The 21,594-nt window shown below is 41.7% G+C and overlaps 1 protein-coding gene across 8 annotated transcripts in view; it reads right to left on the bottom strand.

Moving 5' to 3' along the window:
• Positions 1 to 13,717, bottom strand: part of rgs19 (regulator of G protein signaling 19) — a 32,665-nt gene extending 18,948 nt beyond the window's left edge. For 2 of the 8 annotated variants that reach the window (XM_037104538.1, XM_037104539.1), the window contains exon 1: positions 7,285 to 7,460. In XM_037104538.1, coding sequence (XP_036960433.1) covers positions 7,285 to 7,341 — 57 coding nt within the window. In that variant the 5' untranslated portion in view covers positions 7,342 to 7,460. Of the gene's footprint in view, positions 1 to 1,588; positions 1,700 to 7,129; positions 7,257 to 7,284; positions 7,461 to 11,171; positions 11,243 to 11,376; positions 11,503 to 11,615; positions 11,885 to 13,525 lie in introns of those variants that run through there. The other 6 variants (XM_037104541.1, XM_037104540.1, XM_037104542.1 and 3 more) reach the window with 6 other exon arrangements.
• Between the last annotated feature and the right edge of the window lie 7,877 nt (positions 13,718 to 21,594).

The raw sequence follows: 21,594 nt of genomic DNA, 5'->3' as shown, positions 1-21,594 counted from the left end.
CTACTCTCACAGGAACACATATCTTTGCAGAAGGTTTCCTGAGGTGCATCGACCTCGTCAGAGAAAACTGTAACAATACACTTTGCAAATTTGATTAACTTAAATACCGAGTTGCCGTCGAGCAATTGCTGTATGGCAAAATTTTACAAAACACATCATGTATGAGGTTTCTTTAACATCAATCTTACACAAGGAAACATTCAGATGAAGGATGAGAGGACAGTTAAGATTAGAGGGAGTGAAGACATTGAGTATAATGGAAAAGAAGGGGAGAGGGAGTTGTGAGAATGAAGGAATTTGGGGGAGTGGAAGGAAGTACTAGAGAAAGAGAGAGAGGGGGGAGATGAAGAGTTGAAGTGGGAGGATAATGCATAAAAAAGAGTGGAGGGAATGGGAGGGGTAGGGGGAGAGCGAGATAAGAAAACAAGTGAGGGAGAGAGCGAGAGAAGAAGTAGATAGATGGCAAACTGAGGGGGAGAGAGGGGAGAGAGAAATGACAAGCAGATACGAGGGAGACAAGCTGACAGCAGTTATATATAGTCGACAGTGGCAGTGACATGTGGAAATTAAATGACAGTTTAATTTAGGAGAATGAGGAGGAGAGGGGAAAAAATACACTGGAATGAAGAGTACAGTAGAGCCCAACTAATCCAGAAATCGTGAGGTTGACACCACTGATATCAATATTTGAACATTACACATAAGTATTTGTTCAGTTGAGCTCATTAACAAAATCAGAGTCAGTGGGAAAGGAGGCAGGCTTCTTCTTGTTGACTGTCATTTTTCCAGTCCCTCTCCTTTGAGACTGAAATTCAGTTACCTTGCTCTAAAACCAATTATTGGCCCAGGCCATTGGGGATTTAACGAGGGCCTTTCTCAAGCTGCATTCTTGTCTATATTTGTGTTCTCATGGACACTTGAAATGTCATCAGTCACGGCTCAACTACAGTTTCAAGTACTGCTCAAGGTCTTACATTTATCCAAATACAGTCCAAATGTTGAGGAATCGCATATCTTATCTAAGATGTTTTGGTAGCCGACGTGTGTTGTTATACAAGTATCCCAGCAGCAATGGCGGAAGATATATGAGCAAGACTCATGACTGTTATGATGCGGAATTTAATGTACCATTTATAACACTAATATAATGATCTACTTATCAGTATTGGTGTCTAAATATCAATACTGAATATCTGAAAGTTTCTATAGTATCGACACTCCAAGTACTAGTCATGTTTTTTGCCCTCCTCTCTTGACACAGTCCAACCTCCTGCAGAAGTAAATTTATAATGTCTATAATATACCTGGTATTATATGTATGGGACTGGGATCAGATTCACATCCCCAGAAGCTACACAGATCTGCAAATATGAAAGTTTGTGGCCCTATTAGGGGCTGAGAACAGCCCATTATTTCTATTATTTCCTTTAGCCTTTTGCTAGCTGACAGTTTCAGTGACAAAGATATTTCCCAGACAGTGAAACAAAGAAATTCTGAGAGAGTTAAAGGAATGAACACAGAGATGAAATGTGACAATAGTAGCTGATGAGACAGTTAGTTCGAGGAGGAGGAGGTGCTGTTGGTTTACCAGAACGTCCGTCATGTTGTGAGGGCGGGCAGTCGGTTAGTGTGCGAGTCGTCAGCGATGTTAGCAGGCCGGACACATGCATGTCATCCCCCCTTCTGCCTCGGACCTCTCCTTTATAAATACACACACACACACACACACACACACACACACACACACACACACACACACACAAACATACACACAGATGTACACGCAAACAAGCATCCACGCAATATGCCACGTAAACACACAAGCACAATGCATCGCAAAAACATTCACATTCATACATGAATGTGTGTGTAAACCCACAAGATCATGCAGTCATGGACCAAAAACACAGCGTGTGACAGCCACAAACAATCCCAGGGGAATGTATTTATCCACAAGAACACAGGTGCACACAGGCAACACACACACACACACACACACACACACACACACACACACACACACAAAGGAGAGAAAAAAAGGCCATAGTGAGTGTGTGTGGACCAGTTGTCCATCGTCACCTTCCATAAGAAGTGGATCTTTCATCTATGACATAATACATTTCCAAAAAACATGCACCACAGAAGTTTTCATTCAAATTATGGCTTCAGATTTTCCAAAGATTTAATCAAAGAAAAAAAACAATCAGCGTGTTTCCATGAGGTTCTTTTGTGCAAACCTTCTGAGGATGTCCTAACGAAATGACCTAATCAGCAGCTTCAGAAAATCTTGTCTTGGTACATCACGGTGTGTCATGGCTACTTCCCATCTATGACAACATGTGTTACTTTCACACACGTTAACGCATTAATCAGGTGCCTCTGTGTTACATGAAAACCCACCAGATCAGCATCAGTATGAACACTGACTTTAATATGCAGAGCGAGTTTTGGCAATGACACGACTGATCCACATTAAATACAGACTCTTCATCAATGTCATGTTAGAATTCTGTGTTTTAAACTAATTCACTCCCTTTTGGCAGCTTTTGGTTTCCAAGCACTTCCTGGCTGTATGTTTAATTACAGATAAGTGATTCCAGTGTTTTCCAAGCAGTGAGATGGACAGTTTTGGGGAAAAAATAGAGTCTTAGTGGATCCATACTCTGGAAAAATTGATTTGAGGTATTGGTATTAGAAGGATAAAAGCTGGATGAGCACATCCTTGGATGAAACACCAGTGGATGGTTGGAAGCACACAAGGACTGATTTATGAATGCATTCTAATCCAAACCTGGGCTGAAACATCACCAAGTATATGACCAAACCAGGATTAAACATGATATAATATTAGACCAATTCAGGGCAATAACATCAGTCTACATTGGATCAGACCAGGGATTTAACACCAGTTCAAACTGGACCAAACCAGGACTAAAACTCCACCAGATATTGGAGCCCAAGACTAAACATGATATTAAATTTGGGTTGGTTCAGGGGTTTGACACCAGTTCATAGTGGACCTGACCACATGTACAATTACTTCAACGAAACAAGGCTGAAATAATCAGTGAATACTGGACAAACCAGAGCTGAAACACAAGTTCACAGCTAAACATTGTGTAACGTTGGATCAATTCAGTGTTTTTGCCTTAGCTCACACAGGACCAACCAGGAACATTGAGCCAGTTGCTGAAATAATCAGTGAAAATGCAACAAACTAGGGGTGAATACAGGCCCAATCAACAATGACTAACAATTCCAAAATGTTAACAGCAATATAAAGTAACATTACTGAACAAAAAGACAAAAAAATAAAGTATGTGTGTTAAAAAGCTTGGAGATGTGAGGTTTGAGTTTTTTCCAAAGCAGCTGCCCTATAGGGGTCATTTGTCTTTGAAATCCTTCTCAAGTGAGTAACTTGGTTTCAAACTTCCAAATTGAAGCCATGAGATGGAAATTAGCGGCAAGGTTGTTGCTCATCATGTAATTTAGTTTCAATAAGGAGAGCTAATGAAAGCTAAGAAGTCGTTTTGGGAGAAATAAAAAGGACTAATTTGGGGATTTTGGCCTCAAACCCAACAAGTGTGCAGTCAGACAAGATTTCAATTTATTGTGAGCTCAAATTTCAGATGTAACTTTGTGAGGGCCTCATACATGTGACAAGTTCATAAAAAAAGCACATGGAGTGACTGGTGATTGTATCAATCTGATATTTATAAATCAATTCCATATCTGTGTAGGCCTGCCAAGATTTCTAGCCACTGACCACACAGATGACTTATTCTGGGCAAATTAAGTGAATCTTAAGATTTCCTTTTTTTGGAGAAATGTTATCTGTTGCACGCATATTGTGAGGTTTTTTTTATCAATTTATTATTTTATCAATCAGAAGAGATATGATCTGTATTTGTTATAACTACCCGATGATTGACTGATTTTTGTCTGGTTTGATGGTTAATACTGCCTTAACTTCTGTGCATGTTTCGGATTGGAGTTAGTTTGTTGAACAGATGACAACATAGCACTGTCAGCGGTATCGGCTGATAAAGGATTCACTATGTTAATGTTTACATAAGGACCTCTTCATGTGATCCTTTCAAACTATGTGGTGCTCAAACTAAAACTAAGACAGATTCCTGGACAAACATTTGACATTCGGGAGATCTGAGGTTTTATCTGACATCACCGATCAGACTGCTGGTTTCATGTACATTTGTTTTATGGACTTATAAAACATCAAACCACCAACAAGCAACCACAAGTGAAACCACCAGCCACTCACAGGACAAAATTATAATGACGAGACACACGCACTTGGGAAAATGGCAACCACATACTAATAAAACACATCACCACAGCTGGACAGAAAGACAAACCATAAGAGACTGAAACGAAAAACAAAGGAGGAAACAGAAAGACGCAGGAAGGGAAGATGATGACCAAGTTAAAAAAGAGGAAGCAAGCAACAGACACAATGAAGAAAGACACAGGAAGAGGAAGTGTGTACCAACTGGCAACAAGAAGTAGGAAAAAAAACCTTCTAGACTCCTAATCAGGTCAGTATCATGGAGGTTGTATGTTTCTTCATCTCAGGTTGGGCCTCAAAAGTCAGACACAGAATACTTTTTCTGAAAGCGGATACTGTTGATTATGGTTTTCACGGTGACGCAGTCTACAACTGCTGCTTTAGGTCAAAAATCCCCATAAATGACAGACCGTATATGAGGAGGGATGTGGATTCTGAGGGCGTTTTCACACTGAATGTGTTCGAAGCTGTTTAATCAAACTTTGTCCTCCATTCGCTTGGTTTATAGAGTGATGTGTGAAAAAGTTTTTACACCCACAAACTCACAGAAACACCTACAAACAAATCTCACTTCTCTTTCAAGAGGATTTGTTTTAGAACTGAGTATGTAATTCGAACAGGGCACAGGAAAGGACTCCCAAAACACAAGGATTTAGGAGGATAAAAGGAGCTGGATGCTGACATTTGATAGCCGGCAGGTCCACATGTTCAGACTCACCAAAAGAGAAAGTAGAAGGCAATGCAAAGAGCCATGCTTTCAAAAAACAGACATTCCTGACACCTTCCACCTTTAATTCAAATTTTAAAAGCACCTTCCTGTGAGTAACCCTCACCTAAAGCTGTCCTGTATGATTCATGGTAATACGTTTACCACACAATGAATGAATGAGGGAGGGACGAGTTGTAAAGTACCATCTCTTTTCAAATGACACACATTATACATTATCGCAGCAACACATTCATTTCTGCTTTTGTGTCTCTTCCTCATAAAAGTGTCTAACAAGTGGTTACACCTACCACAGTCATAAAAAGTAATTATTTAGGAACTTTACAAGTCCCAATGGGGTATTAAATGTATAGTTTATACTAAGCATGTGCTCCACAAGACACTGTATACAATAAGGCTACTGCTGGACTGCAGATAGAAACTTCTTAGTGTCAGTTTATACATAAACATACCATGAAGTACAGCAAGGTCATGATAAAATGGAAGTACTGTAAGACACTGTACGTAAATGGTTTCCGGTCTCAACTGTCCCAGATATGAGCTGAAGCTTTTTAATGTGTCAGTAAATCTGCTTTGACCACACTGGGGGTTCCCCATGAAAAACATTCAGAACAAGAGTTTGGGTTTAGTTTATTCTCTGAGATAGTCGGACGCAGAACCAGATGTTCTGGAGGGGAAGACACCCAGTTATTTAACGACAGGGGGAGAGCTCAGATATTACTTCTAAAGTTTTGGGATTAGACAGTTGATTTGATTTGACCGAGCATTTATCAAACACAGAAATAAATACCCTCAATAGGTGCCACTGCTTGCTAGCTAATGGCTAATGACAAGGAGCATTTTATATGCAGTAATGTGCTTCAACAGTGGTGAAATTAATTGGCTATTTCAAGTATAGCTACAGTACCGGGTAATTAAAAATTGGGGAAAAAAGATTGCAATTCAGATTGTGGTATTGTCATTTTAATTAAACAGATTCTGAACTTAGCTTCTGGTCAGATCGCCAGTCATAATAAAGTGTATCTAAAACGGATTTACAGGAAATCCAATCTGTGTTTTAATAGGTTATAACGCATTAGACCAGCAACATTAAGGCCACAAACTACTATTGTCTGTAACATAAATGCAAAAACTTGCATCCCTAAGAGAACATCTGCTGCTCTAAAATAAAACAATGTTAGCAATGTTGAAACATATTAGCGTACACAGCAAAGACTTGATTTACAACCGGAGAAAACTGAGGCATTAGCCGAGCCTGCATGCAAGATTCTTTAGCATGTCATGGAAGTTAGCGACGAGCTACCTCTCAAGCTAACACGCTGCTATCTTGCTAGTTACAGTTACCAAACTCGAACAAGAAAACAAAAAAAAAGCTAATTTACAGTATCTATTCAATGTACCACCCCTGACAGAAAACTACGCCATAGGTGCACGTTAGCATTTTGGCAGCGGAGAACCATGGCGACCACAATTAGTCTATCTTAAATAGCTAGCTAGGTTAGCGACAAATTGCTTTTGGCTGACAGAATAAAAAAGTCACATGACACCAAGGTAGCCAAGCGGGAAAAGAAACATGAACTTGAAACTGAAGATTTCAGGCAGAAGCATGATATTCAACACAAAAAGTAATCCTCACAGCGGCTAATTTTTACAGATGTGTATTACAACTGAATCAGTTGCCCCTAATAGCCTAGTTAAGCTAACTGTCAGTGCTTAAAACAAACTTAGAAACAGAAAGAAAACCCATAAAGGAAGCAAGACATCAAAAATAAAGTAAACCATATTTTTTGTCCCCCTACTTTCTCAAGAAGCTGTTTTGTGTGTTAAAGCTCGTTCTGTTCTGTTACAGGAAGAACTAGGGTAAAAACAGAAAACACCCGCTGCTGTCACTAAGAGAGCCGTTTAACGGGGACATGACAGGGGTCCACCGGACTCCTCTCTCCCCCACAGACCGCCTGCCTGCCTGCCTGCTGCTGCCCGCTCTTCAGAGGGAGCCGGGGAGGGTGAGAAAGGAGAGAAGGGAAGGAGGGAGGGGAGGGGAGAGGAGGGGAGGAAAGGAGGGAGGGGAGGGGAGGGAAGGAGTCACGGAGACCGACCTTTTCCTGAACACCGCGGAGCGAGGAAAAGCTCCGCCGCTGACTGGAGACCACAGAGGGGGGAAATTAAACTGAAAGCAGCGCCCCTCCCCTCCGCTCCCCTCCGCTCCGCTCCCCGCGTTCACGCTCGTTTCTGCAGCCGATCAGATACTCACAATCTTGGCATTAATAAGGTCCGGAGGGCGGTATCCGCTGCGCTTTCTGAGGCACATCCGTGTGTTTTTTTTTTCTTCCTCTGCCGCTCCGCACCAGTGGGGGGGAGGGAGGAGGTGGGGGTGGATATCTTTTTTTTTTTTTTTTTTTTATTTATTTTTCTAAATATCCTGCCGCCGCCGCTGTATCGGAAGAAGAAGAAGAAGAAGAAGAAGGAGTCCGCCTCCTCCCCCCTTCTGCTGCTCTCCTCCCCCCTTCTGCTCGCTCTCCTCCTGCTCGGGTTTTTCCCAGAGAGAGAGAGAGAGGGAGTGATAGAGAGACACCCAGAGAGAGCGAGAGAGAGAGAGTGAGAGAGTGAGAGAGAGAGAGAGAGATCACCGCCCTGGTGGACAGGGGCGGCAGAGCGCATGCGCGGATTCACACGTCCATCCGAGCAGGAGGGGAGTCCTCTACAATAAAACTTTACACGGCGCGTATACTAACTTTTATTTGCTGCACACGTCATTACAGCTCGTGAAAAGTCGTTTCAGGTAATAATTTATGCACTGGTAACGACCTTTAATGACAAATCTACCTTTATATTCCTTCCATACACTTCTTTTATAGCCCACACATAAACTAATTATTTAGTCAGGACAGTTTTATTCACACATGCATGCATGTAGAGTGCAACATGCATAAAGTAATGCAACTTCACGTGTGCATTAAAGGTATATATTTATAGTTTTATGCACCTAATCTCAACCTTAATGTTTGAAACATTATTGAACTTAATTTAATGCAACTACACAAAATAGTAATATTAGAATATGGATGCATGTATATGCAATAACACTGTATGTCACAGAATAAACAAATGAAATAATAAAATATTCCCAACTCATCTTAAGTAGTGTATATTTTGTATATAAACAGCTTATTGCAACACCAGGGACGTTACGATGAAACAATGATTCTGATTATTGCTGATTTTTGTAAAGTGAATTCAAATCAGACAGCAAGTTACTTCTTCAATATTTTCAAATGTGTAAATTCGCTAATAGGTTGTGCAGATGCAGCGCAGTCAGACGAAGTGACAAGCACACAAGTCAAGAGACCACAAGTAAAAGTTTTTGTAGCAATATCCTGCTTTGCATACGCACCACATATTAAATTAGATAGGATATTTGTGGCCAGAGATTAAAATCTCTCGGCTTGCAGCTTCTCTTCTGCTGATGACATTTACAGATAATTTCTGTTAGAACCATTTTTAAAAGTCTAGCTCGCATTCACAGCTGGGTTTACAACATTATATCGTTCTTTACAGGAAGTGGCATAACTGTCTTCTAATTGAAGTGGGTAAAAACCATAACAGAAGGTTTCCTCCCTGAACTGTGGCTCCTTCTTCTCAGAAATCTTGAGGTGTCAAACAAATGTTGAGAATCAGTTCAATGCAGCTACCAGCTCTATTATTCTCCAGCAGTTTCCTCTGTACCATACCAACCATATTTCCTGTCATATAGGAAATCATTTTGCATGCAAGCGCAACTAATTTCTTGCACATTAAAAGAACCATAATACGTTCTGGTTCACTTGCACTGTATAATTGAATTTCTTGGTATAATAACTCCCCTGCAGGTTTTGCAATTTTTTTGTTCTTGTTTGGGTAAAATCTGAATCAAAATGATGAGTTTTAACAGGAAACAGTTAAGGTTTTTGCTTCAAATGATGTGAACATACCAGGAGCAACAGGAGGGGGCGCCATACACCAAGAAGAGGGAGAGAGGGCGAGCGAGAGCCGGGGAGGGATGGGGGGTGAGGGGGTCACAATCCAGCAAAAGAAAATGTATGTATATCATCCAAATAATAAAATGCTGGCCAATAGATTTTTCACATTACATATTTGTAGTTGATTCAGTAAATAAGATGTCCTGTAATTCCGGTGTTGTATAATGACACTTCCTGGGCGTAAGTACCTGATACTTATATTAAGCACACAAAAGCAGTCATCAATAAAAGCTTGCGACTTGATGGTCGACTGCTGATGAAAAGGTCGAATTTGTCCAACAAAGACAGATGTTTTAATTTTGGTTTGTATTATTTGCACATTAAAGTGCTTCCTGTCTCATTTCCAGTTGTGTGTGAGTCCCTGAAGATGCCAAATATGTCTTTGAAATCCACAGTGTGTCTCATAAGTTCATTGAATCATGTGCCATTTACTTGAACTTTGAAGTCCATCACACGTCACTGCCAGATGCTGTAATTTTCATTCACAAGGTCACAACCCTGGGGCGACAGGAACACTGTTCAGATGCTGTGACCTTTGACTTTTCACCTCCGGTGAGTCAGCTGCCTGTAACATTGATGATCGTGGTACTGAAGTCTAAAGAATGAACTCAGCTGTTGTGCATTCTCAGTCAGACGCCCCCTGTTGGGACCTCGTCAGCGACACACACTAGAGCTGGCTTTAGTCTCCACCACTGTTTGTTATCAGAGGTTAACCTTTGATCGCTGATACAATTCTGAATCATATCTGGTGGCACAAATCTGCTCTGATATGTGAATGGGGTGTGAAGTCTTATCAAATGCATTTCTACTGCCTAAAGCCTATCTGTTGCTTCATGTGTAGGTGACATAAAAACACTAAGGAGGGCCCTGATGTATTGTAAAGCTGACTTACAGAACAACACAGGGCTTAGAGCACACTGTATTATGGCATGTTTGACTAAACTGTGATTATTTCCTACATGTCAGTGTGTCAACAACAGTTTCAAATGATGCCAAGAAGGATGTAAAGTGTGGAAAACATGTCCTTGCCCTTCCCATGAAATATACAACTGCCACTTGTTGATTGTTCTGTGCAGTGATATCTGTCACCACAGGGGGGCACTAAAGCTGCATATCAAGTCGCTGAGACGCTCTGTGTTTTGAGGATATGCAGATGCAGATGCTCTAGATGATATCGACCAACAGTTGCATTCGAGATGCATTTGCTCCCTTGGCTCTAAACATCTGACGTGTCCTCAAAGGAACCCGAGCTGAGTGCAGTTTGGGATTTACTTTAGAAGTCTTTGATCCAGGTACGATCGACCGAGTCTGTGATATTTTATCTCAACGCCACCGTGACTCACTTTCACATTACTAAGCATTAGCACCTGAGCGCTGCCTACACAACTATAATCCTATAATGATTAGTTCCTGAGAAGGACTTAGAGCCAAATTACTTTGCCTGAGGACAGGACTTGGTATTTTTGAGGGGAGGCTGAGCATTCCTCAGTGAGTGTCATGTCAAGTTAATTTCCCTCTTCATCACTGGTGTGTCTCGGAGGGCATCACAGAGCGAATGCCTGCAGACATCTAGCAAGTCAACAAAACAACATGCTGCGGAGGATTGTACAAATGGAAGGGAGCCACGAACTGCCGCAGACGATCTATAATGCATTGTTAAAAATAAAGCCGTAAGTGCAGCAATTAGCAGAAAGTTTTCCAGCGGGAGAGCAGAGTATTCAGTAGGTGTTAAAATAATACAGTGAAACGAGCATGAGCTTTTGGCAAACAACAGTGGGCGTGAAATTGCATGATTCACCTCCAGTTTCCACATTAGTTACCATGTAAACAAAATTGAATTAGTCTGTGTGAAATCACTAGATATGTAAATGGATTTGCTTCAACAGACTGTCCTGTAATGAGTCAGGTGAAGCTGAGCAGTTACACAGTTCAAATACACAGGAAAAAAACATTTTTGTGTTGGTTTTAATTATGGAGACAGGATGTGACTCATTTCTAAATTTACACCACGTTTGTATTTTACTGATTCTGTCATCAGATCCTCCAAACTCTGCCACGAGCTGCTGAACACAGGCAAACTGAAACCACAATGCACGGCAAGATTGTCTTCTCTATTCTTTACCTGCAGGACTGCAGATTTTTGTCGGCTTCAGGTCTGGTTGGATCAGGAGGAAGTGAAACCTCCACCCATGTCTGCAAAACAGGAAACACAAACACACACCCACACACTGCTTTAAATTTTTATCCCTACGTGTATTTATACGTCACTCACTAACAAAACCTTTCTGCACATTTGTTTTTCTGGAGCGTTCTTAATGACATTTTACCTTGATAACTGTGTTTCTCTGTTGTCCCTGTTGTGTTAAAAACATTTTTCTGTGGCACGACTTTCTGCTGCAATCAACGAATCCCCCGTTGAGTTCAGAGCAGAGACTGCAGACACATGCACACTCCTTAAGACAGACAGACAGACAGAGACTGTAATAAACAATGGTGGAAGAAGTATTCAGTTCCTTAAAATCAACGCTGTAAAATTCAAATTAGAATAGTTTCAGCTAAGGTTCACCTGCAGATACGGGTCTCCCGTGTTTGGTGTACTGACATTTAATGTCCCTGACAACCTCTGTAGTCTCTTTTAGCTACTTGTTAGCAGCCGCCTTTTTAAAGACATGTAGCGCCGTAAAATGTGACACAGTGGGATATTTACAGATGTCAGGCTCAACCGGACTTAGCAGCCTGAGAGTTACCAAGGCTGGACACCAGACTCGGTCTGACCACACTGAACACACTCGCCTCTATCGTTAACAAACGAGTACTAAACTTCAGTGGACATATCTGCAAGACAAAACAGAGACGTCTTTAACATAACGTCACATCGAAAGCTCTCCACAATCTGCTGATAACGTCAGTTGATTTTTCTGAATGTTTTTAGACTAAAATTTCAGCCCTCTTGCAAATTACTCTTTTAAAAAGTCTAAGGGCAACTAAAATTAGGCTCTATAGGGAAAAGGGAAACAGCTTCCAGTCGTGAGAGTGAGGCTGCATGTTGTCTGTACATCCCCTCAGGCACATTTATGCAGAGTTAGCACTACTTCCTTTCTCTGCCTGGTGACTTTATGCCTGTGAATCCAGTGTTTTCTTATTTTGTTGAAACTTAAACTCTGCCCTCTTGGATGCATAGAGCTGCAGCAAACCCACTATGGACTTGGCACTATGGTAAAGAGATGATCACAGTCTGCGCAAAGAAAGCATTGACAGCTGCTGATTCTGAGGACAGGAGGAACATCTACAGTGTCTGAATACAAATAAGTATCTACAATTAGATGAATCATATTCTGCTGAAAGCTTAAGATTAACTGGGAAATCTGTAAGCTGTTTATTCTAAACATTAACATGCACTCACACTATGTGGTCACGTGCTCTGACAGGGTGACATAACAAATACTGTACAGCCCTACTGTATCTAAACACAGAGTCAACTACAGTAGACAGAAGCACATACACTCCCATATATGAATCATAAATGCAAGTTTATGTAAGATGTCTTTTGATCACGCAGATGAAAGCGCTCAGATAGGAACTCTCCTCACAACCACAACTCTTTGATTCTCAGTCTGAATTATTGCGAAGCCAAAAAATGTACAGACGTTCAGAGAGTGTCTGTCAGGTCCCATTAGGACGGGTTTGGTTTATTTCAGGGTAATGTGGGCAGTGTTGATGCTGGCGGCTATTTTTAGATTTAGTCTCCACAAAAATGCTTTAGACACATTTTAGTCTTTTTTTTTTCTTTTTTTTTTTATCTTTTTAGTCATCAATTTCAAAAATAGTTAACTCGTTAGTTTTCCCTTTAAACTCATCAGATTTACAGATTTAGTTTTCAAAGATGTAAGACAGATTTAGTCAACTGTTGTGTAGTCGTAGTAGTCTAACATTGAACTCATACGTAAATATCTTTCTAATAAGTTGTTTTTCTATTTGATCAGATAATAAAAATACCAGATCAGAGCTGTCTTGACGTTTTTCTGGTGTGGATAAGTGGAAACGTATTGAGAATAATTACAAGCTGTTGTCCAAATATATAGATGAATAAACCAGCAGGTTAAAAGCGTAATTTAGACACATTTCCTCTTGTTTCACTGCAGCAGGTGTTGAAACTACATGTCTCAGCACTATAAGTTACATTATTCATGATGCAGCTTCATGTTTCACTCCCAGGTTTTGAAGCTAACTGACGCTAGCTAACACATTAACCCAGCTAACGTTAGCCTGAAGCCAGGCTCATTCAATCAACCTTTCACAACAAACTGAAAGTTAGTTCACGCTTCCATCTGAGCTCAGCCAGCGTGGTTTGCCAGCAATTTAACCAAAGATGACACAGCTAAGTGTTGCTAATCACTTACATTAACTCAACATGAATGGATATATGTTTTGTTTACATTAGCACCTAGCTAGCCACAGTTACGTTAGCTAACTCACGGGGGGCTTTAACAGCAGGGTGGTGCGAGTTCAGCTGCCTCTTCTCCCCACGTCATCTCTCAGTCCTTTACTGAACTTTGTTTTCATTTTTTTCCGATTTAGAAGTAAAGTGTGTCCAGAGATGTAACGTTATTCCCCTCTCCATATTTACAGCATCACCTGAGAGTCTGTCAACTGGCATACGTCAGTCAATTGACGTAACCACGCCCCTTTCCGGTTTCCCTCATTGGATGTTATTTCGAAAACAGCTTGCACAGAAATCAATGAGGAGAAATATATATATATCTATATATATATATATATATATATATATATATATATATATATATATAGATAGATAGATAGATAGATAGATAGATAGATAGATATAGATATAGATATTGTTATTGTTATTAGACATTGTTCAGTTATGCCATTAGTGGATAAAAAGGATAATAATTTTCAAGTCAATAACATCTGAAGACTTTGGCTCTCTGTTGTTTATGATTTCCAAAGCCACGCCCCTTCCTTCTTTACAATGAACAGCGACTTTGTTGGCTTTATAAATTATCCTTTTTTTTTTTTTAATTCATAAACATCATATGTGTAATTCACAGCATTATTGAAATGAAAACAATATATTTTTGTTCCTCCCCATTGATTGTTTATGATGTTTATGAAGCCACGCCCCTTCTGGTGAACTCTAATTGAAGAAGAAAGAAAATCTGTCCCATTCAGTTCACTTGTGACATTTTGGGGCGTGTGTGTTGTTTGGTTCAGAACATGCACAACATGAGCCTTGCAGCAGTAACCCAGTTTTTGTTTTTGGCTTGGCACAGAGGTGGAGGAGCGAAGTGTCGAGTTCAGCAGGTCAGTTGTGGAAATGGCGAGCGGCAAAGACAAAAGAGGCGCAGAGTTAGAGTTCGGTCGCTCATTTTGGATAGCTGGGGTTAAGCCAGGTCGCTTTTTTAAAGACACAGATAAGGACTAAGTTCAAGTGTCGAAAACAACTGCAGAGAGACAAGGACAGAATGCAAATACACAGATGAAGGCCATGAATAGAATTTAAAATAAGGGTTGATACAACGTTCCCTGATAGCAACAGATTCTGAGTCCTTTGCTGTCTTTGTCTCTTTCTTTTTGTTGTCTGACCAGCTATTCTTTAAAAGTTTGATTTAACGAAAATCTTGAAAGTGAAATATGTCAGATAGTTGATGGCTGAGTTTTGTTCCCAGGTCTTCATATACTGACGGCTGTCCTAACCTACCAACCCAAAGTGCCAGTGTTTGGCTGCACATCCTTCCATCAGAACCTGATTCACCAACGATGATCCGAGCATCTTTGAAGACACGGCAGGTGTTCAGAGCTGAAGTGGCTCGAGGGTTGAAGGTGAAAAACTCACACATGGTCGATCCGGGATTAACATCACTGCTGATACTGAATGAAGCTACCTGACCTCCCCTGAAGACACCAGTCCTGTCTGAATGGAGCTTGTGATGTGGCAGATCGCTGACGTCACTGCAGCTTCTTTGAAATGGACCCACTGACACGTTGTTGGTGTTGAGCTGGACGTGAATAACCCAGAATCCAGCCCAAACCCAGAGGCTCTGTGGTTGGGCTGGAATTGGACTGTCTGGACTCAGTATGTGGAGTGGAGGATGGAGGATGGAGGATGAGATCATAGCCATCCTGGATAACCCTTCTCTCTCTCTACATGATGAGCCGGAGCAGATGGGCAGCTCAGTGAGCCACTTGATCGTCTCACTGAGGTGTAAACAGGAGCACTTCATTTGTACATGCAGCCATCAGGCCTCATCCACTCACATCGCTCTGCCTCTCCACCGCCTCTCTGCTGGACCGGTTAATGCACTTATTCTATGATCTCATTTTATGATTTGTTTATCTTTGTTTTCCCACACTGTGTTTGTTATTAACTGAATATGATCCCACGGTCTGGATGAATACTCAAATCTGATACAGGGCAGACAGTAGTTTGTTAAAATCTTCCTGTTGGGCTTGGAGCTTTTTTTTTATTCACTGATGGGAAAAAAATATATATATATTTCTGAGTTTGTATTATAACCTCATTAATATTGTAAATGTTAAAGTTCTGAGTTTGAACTTATTCTCAAAAACTACAGTGTCTCTTTAATTCAACCGATCCACCTGAATTCTTCTCAGCCTCGCAATTTTGTCCAGTCACCACAACGTTCCTGCAAGTTTCAGTAAACTCATTTCTTCAAACGTCTCTCACACCTCCAAAGCTCAAGAGCGACATGCAAAACAGCCCCCTGATGCTGTAGGCAAACTGTTTTTATCGTGGTGGGACTGTCACTTGAAAAACACTTCATTACTGCAAAACACAGAGGCAGAATTGCTGAAACTTGCTGACAACCGTGAGACGAATCACCGAGACAGAAGCTATTTCTTCCGAAAGCTGTTGCAAACATGGCACCTTCAATTGCAGGTCTTTAGAAAAGCTTCTGCAAAATCGGGTTTGATGCCACAACAGTCTCCAAAAAAGGACTGATTCACCACAAATACTGAGCTGAAAACAGCACAGACAATATGTTTAATGTTACAAAGGATATTAGATATTATTAGTGCTTGGGAACTCTTACAACACTTTCATTTGTTACTGTCACACTGTCTTCACATCGTCATCAAGAAGGTTACGGCAGCTTAAAGTCAGATGCTTTACATTCACACTCACCTCGTCAAACATGTTGCTCTTTCAAACTTGCACATTCATTCTTGCAGCGTGTTGCCATGGGATTATATTTGCTCTGTCAGCTGAATGCAGTGTTGTCTAACTTTGAATCTGGCCTCATGATGTCAACTAACTTTGATGAGCCCAGTAAAATCTAAAGGTTTGTCTGATTGGAGAAAAAAAGTCTCTGTTGCATAAGAACCATTTCTGTCCTCCCCACTCGCCTCACCAGAAGCTTATGTTGTTGAAAAAAATACATACAATAATAAAATAAAGTGGCATTTTAGGAGACATAGGATTTTGATAACCGGGGGCATTACACAAAATATCCTCACTTAAAAGTCGAGGAGATCGTCCAACTGTGAAATCACTAAAATCTCACGTCCGAAGCATGTAGCCGCTGTGCAAGACTTTAATGTTTATCTGGGCTTCATCTAATGGTTTTGAAGTCGGGTTTTATCTGACAAATACGTTAAGAGCTGGTGTTTATTAATCTGTTAGAGCTGTTCAGTGTGGAAGCTCAGGATTTGCAGGATAGATGCATGAAGGAGGACGTCTGTATCTGAGGCTGACCGCCCGCCTCCTCCTGTCTGTCACACCGGAACATGTATTACTTGGACAGCCACACTAATCAAAGTGCTATCAGGGTGACTCACTCTGACCAAATCTGTGTGTGTGTGTGTGTGTGTGTGTGTGTGTGTGTGTGTGTGTGTGTGTGTGTGTGTGTGTGTGTGTGTGTGTGTGAGCATGTTCGTCATCAGGCCTCAGCTCTAAATCGATGTTAGTCATTTGCGATCCTCGGCCTCCATTATCTCCTCCAGCTTCTGTCTCAGGAGAGAGTGGGAGAGAGTGGGAGAGAGTGGGGTTGTGTGAGGGTGAGACAAATGAAGGAGTTCAAGAGAGAATAGAGACAGACAGAGAAACTTAATCAAGCCGAGGCAAACTGGACTAAGGTTGACAGACAGTGCAGCCGGCTGCCAAAAGAGGAAGCAGTTCATTGAGGACATTTAGACAAAGTCTCAGTGCAACATGTTCCAGTCAGATCGACTGCCACAGATCAGAATCAGACAGGTAGGAATATGTGAGACACGGCCTTCATTTCAGCTCAAAACACTCTATAATGAACCAACACTGTAAAATCAAGTCCAATCAATTTTATTTTGAAAAAAAGATGGAAAAAAAAACATCAGGAGGAGCCTCAGAGGAGGACGGACGGACATGTACAGAACAACAAAATCACAGTTTACAAGTTGCATTGACAGAATATCAGATACATATTATTTATAAAAACAACTAGCGAACCCTTTACGCAGTCCACCTGAGACAGGATGATGACAAAGTCTTGAGGTTTCACTCTGTAGCAACACGACACGGTGATCGAACAGCTCCTCAGGTTTCATCTGGGAGGTCTAAACGAGTCGCACAGTCGTTCACCACGCTGCACCAACTCTCTTCACTTTCAGGGTAATAAATAAATGAGTAAAATAAACCCACAACATTTCAAGAAGGAAATGCTCTTACACTGATTTTACTCACTGAACAATAAAAAATGCAATCGTGCACCTCTCGTTTTTTTTATACTGAACTCATGTAAAACTCAAATAAAACATTTCAACTCAGCGTGGCAGTGTGAGAGAGGAGCTCACCGTATCATCTGGCGATACTTTCATCCATCGGCGTTTCTCGGTGCGATCGGCCTCACGCGACTTCTAACATTTAACAGAGAATCTTTTAAAGACTTCCCGAAAACACCTCAGCCTCTGATACCTCATCAGTGAGGTCACGAGTCCGGCTGATCTGTCAGAACATGTTCGTCATCATCCTGTAACACTGTCACTCCGTCTCGACCTCACACTCAGCCGGAGTCTCTCTCTTCACTCCACTCGGTCTTACGACAATGATAAAGATATGACGCGACCATCCCCGTGTGTGTGTCTTCATTATTGGTTCTTTTGTTACGATTGATCCGGGGCGGAGGTGGAGGTGAAGGCGAAGGCAGACGCTGAGTGAAGGAGGTGAAACACATTGATAACAGTTGTGACAAGTCCGAATAGGAGTGAGAGTGAGGATGTCTCCTCTGACACGGCGATGATTGGAGGGATAACGCTACCTTCAGTCACCTCCTATATCAAACTATCACCTCCATCATCGCCCCAGTCGGTCCTCGGTTTCTGAACCCTCTTAGGTCTCCGGCCTTCTTGTCTTGTTTCTCACATTAGATTTAAATGTAACCCCGATCTTCAGAAGTTGTCAGGTAAAACAAAAATATAAGAGAGTGCAACAAACACTTACCACCAAACTCCAGGATCTCGTGACACCAATTCACACAGATTCAACAGATCGTCCTGAATTCTTCTCTGCCTCACAATTTCGTCCACTCACTGCAACTTTCGGTGGAATGCGAAAGACAGTCGTCGCTTGAAAAACACTTTATTACTGCAAAAACAGCTGCAGAATTGCTGAAACTTGCTTACAACAGGTGAGATGAATCACCGTGACAGAAGCAGTTTCCTCCGAAAAATGTTGCAAACATGGCAACTTCAATTGCAAGTCTTTAGAAAAGCTTCCACAAAATCCGGTTCCCAGGCTACAACAATCACAAAAAAGCACTGATTCACCACAAATACTGAGCTGCAAACAACACAGACAATATATTTAATGTTATAAAGGATATTAGATGTGCTTGTGAACTCTTACAACACTTTCATTTGTTATTTCACTCTGTCACATTGTCTTCACATCATCATCAGGAAGGTTACAGCAGCTTTACATTCACACTCACCTCCTCACGCATGTCGTTCTTACTTTCAAACCTGCACATTCATTCTTGCAGCGTGTTACCATGGGATATACGTACGCTGGACTCAATAACAATCCGTCAGACTCATCAGCTCCTCTGTCTTCACTCCGCCACCTCTCCTGCCCTCTCATCACCTCGTATCCACCTCTAACCTCCCAGATCCTCCTCTCCTCTCCTCCTCTCCTCTCCTCTCCTCTCCTCTCCTCTCCCCTCCCCTCCTCTCCTCTCCTCTCCTCTCCTCTCCTCTCCTCTCCTCTCCCCTCCCCTCCTCTCCTCTCCTCTCCTCTCCTCTCCTCTCCTCTCCTCTCCTCTCCTCCTCCCCTCCTTTGCAGTACCGTGCAACATAAAACATTAATGCTGTATCTTTATGTAACAGAAACCCTGTTAATTGTGCTGATTGATGGCTCTATCTGGAGCAAACCAACAGGCACAAAACGGCAAGAATATTTCACTTCTGGGTCGTTAACTGCAGACGGGCTTTTTTTTTTTTTTTTTTCCTGATGAATGCTTCGCAGCAAACGACCCATTTCTCAGCTGAAAACTGCTTCTGTTGTGGAAAAATAAAGGTTACCACTTAAATACCACTTATTTCATTGTTAGAAGTAGAAGTTTAGTTTTGAGATTGTTCAGTCAGTTGAGATTTTGAAGTTAGTTTTGATTGTGGTAATTTTAAAGCCTTTATTTATTTTTCTGGCTCTGTAATGACGCAAATTCGCACATGGATCCATCGACAGGGACTTTATTTCTTTCTCCTTGATCTAAATATATGAGGCAGATTCATGAAGCAGATCTTTTGCTCAAGCTGAATAATTTCCACCTCCTGCAGGTCCCGACGCTAATTTGCAATTTAAAGTGCTGACATCTTTCTAATGACTTTAGCTGCAATCACACTTCTTCTGAAGTTTGCATCACTTACTGTCAGAACACAACTTTAGTTTTTGGTGATTAGCAGATTTAAAAATGGAAAATTGCCACGTTCAGAGAGCGCTTCTGTCCAGACACCTGAGCTGAGCTCTTAGTGAATTCTTGTGCTTCCACCGGCAGACAGAATCGGACCGCAGCCGGGTCAAACTGCACAGAGGAGGTGAGTGAGACAGCAGAATGCCATAGTGCATCAGTTGGTTTTCAATATAACCGCCCTGTGCAGGCTTGGGATCTGCACAGGGCAACACAACAAAGAGGGAAACATTAACAATTAAAACACAATTATAACAGACAAAACAAAGCAATCTTTCTACATAGCTGACTCAACCACAGCAGAAGCAAAAAAAAAAAAAAAAAAAAAAGATGAATGAGCAAGTCAACAACATCAGGAACACAGCACGGATTTAGAGACAGAGGGCGACAGGAACATGAATATTTACCGCCACCATGCTGATGAATGATGTTAGACTGTGCAGCTGTGTCACGTACAAGTTCCTCAGCTCACGTTCTGAGGTCCTTTTGGAAAACACCAGAGTCTAAAATGGAAAGCAGCATCTGGCCGTCCTTGCTACAAACGACCCAGACGCTGGCGTGGTGTGACGGCTAAACACTTCCCTTTAATACAAAGTGACCGTGACATTGCACCGGCACGGCAGTAACATGTGTCCTCCTGCACATTAAACCATGCCACCAAGGACATGAGACTGTCAGCCATGTGTGTGTGTGTGTGTGTGTGTGTGTGTGTGACTGCATGCCTGTATCTATTTGTTTGTCTAATTTGTAGCCTGTGTTAAAAAAAAAAAGATAAGTCATTACCACTTGTACTCACAGCCTATGTGTCCGTGTCTGTGTGATCGAGCGCGAGCCGACAGATGTGACTGAGGGGAATACTAAACAGGTGCCATGACTGACAGGTGAAGATAAGGGCAAAGAGACGCGAGAGGAGAGATGGAGACGGATGGAGGGATGAGCAGGACGATGAGAGGCGTGACGAGAGAGCCAAGCAAAAGGGTAGAGAGAGAGAGAACATCCTGTCAGCTTGTAAGCATTAAGTTACAGCGTAAAGTTATCGGTCGCTGCTGGTCGGCTTGTTTATTTAGTTCATTATGATGTTGTTTGTGTGGTCCAGTCCAGCAGAGAGCAGAGTGAACCCAGACAGACGAGGCGCAAACATCCCAACACTGAACAGAACAGGGTCAGACAGAACAGAACAGTCGTTCACCGGAGCCAGCATGTATTCACTTCTGGTTCATTTTATCTACCGACCAAATCTACCGACAGATTACGTCAAATCAAAATCAGTGCACGCTACATGATTCACTTTACAGAGCGCTGCAGGGAAGTGCTCTTGTCTCAAGGTCAACAGGTTTTTTTTGGTTAGATTTTTTCATTTTTGTAAGTAAATACCTGCAAATTTTAAGCATTAACTTGTCTTTAACAAGGAGGTTACTGACAAGTGGCTAAATGAGACCTTCCAGGTTGTCGGGAACGTTAAACATCATGAAACTGAACACAGAGTTCATCTACTCACCGGGTCGTCTTCACAGCCGGATTTTAGTTGCAAACTATTCTATGATATGCCTGCTCGGGCCTGTGAGAGCTGACCAATCAGAGCAGACTGGCTATATTTTCGGGAGGAGGACCTTAAAGAGACAG

Source organism: Acanthopagrus latus, chromosome 7, assembly GCF_904848185.1.
Source record: "Acanthopagrus latus isolate v.2019 chromosome 7, fAcaLat1.1, whole genome shotgun sequence".
Lineage (NCBI taxonomy): Eukaryota > Metazoa > Chordata > Actinopteri > Spariformes > Sparidae > Acanthopagrus > Acanthopagrus latus.
The sequence above is the reverse complement of the archived record's forward strand: the minus strand, read 5'-3'. Positions and strand labels throughout refer to the sequence as shown.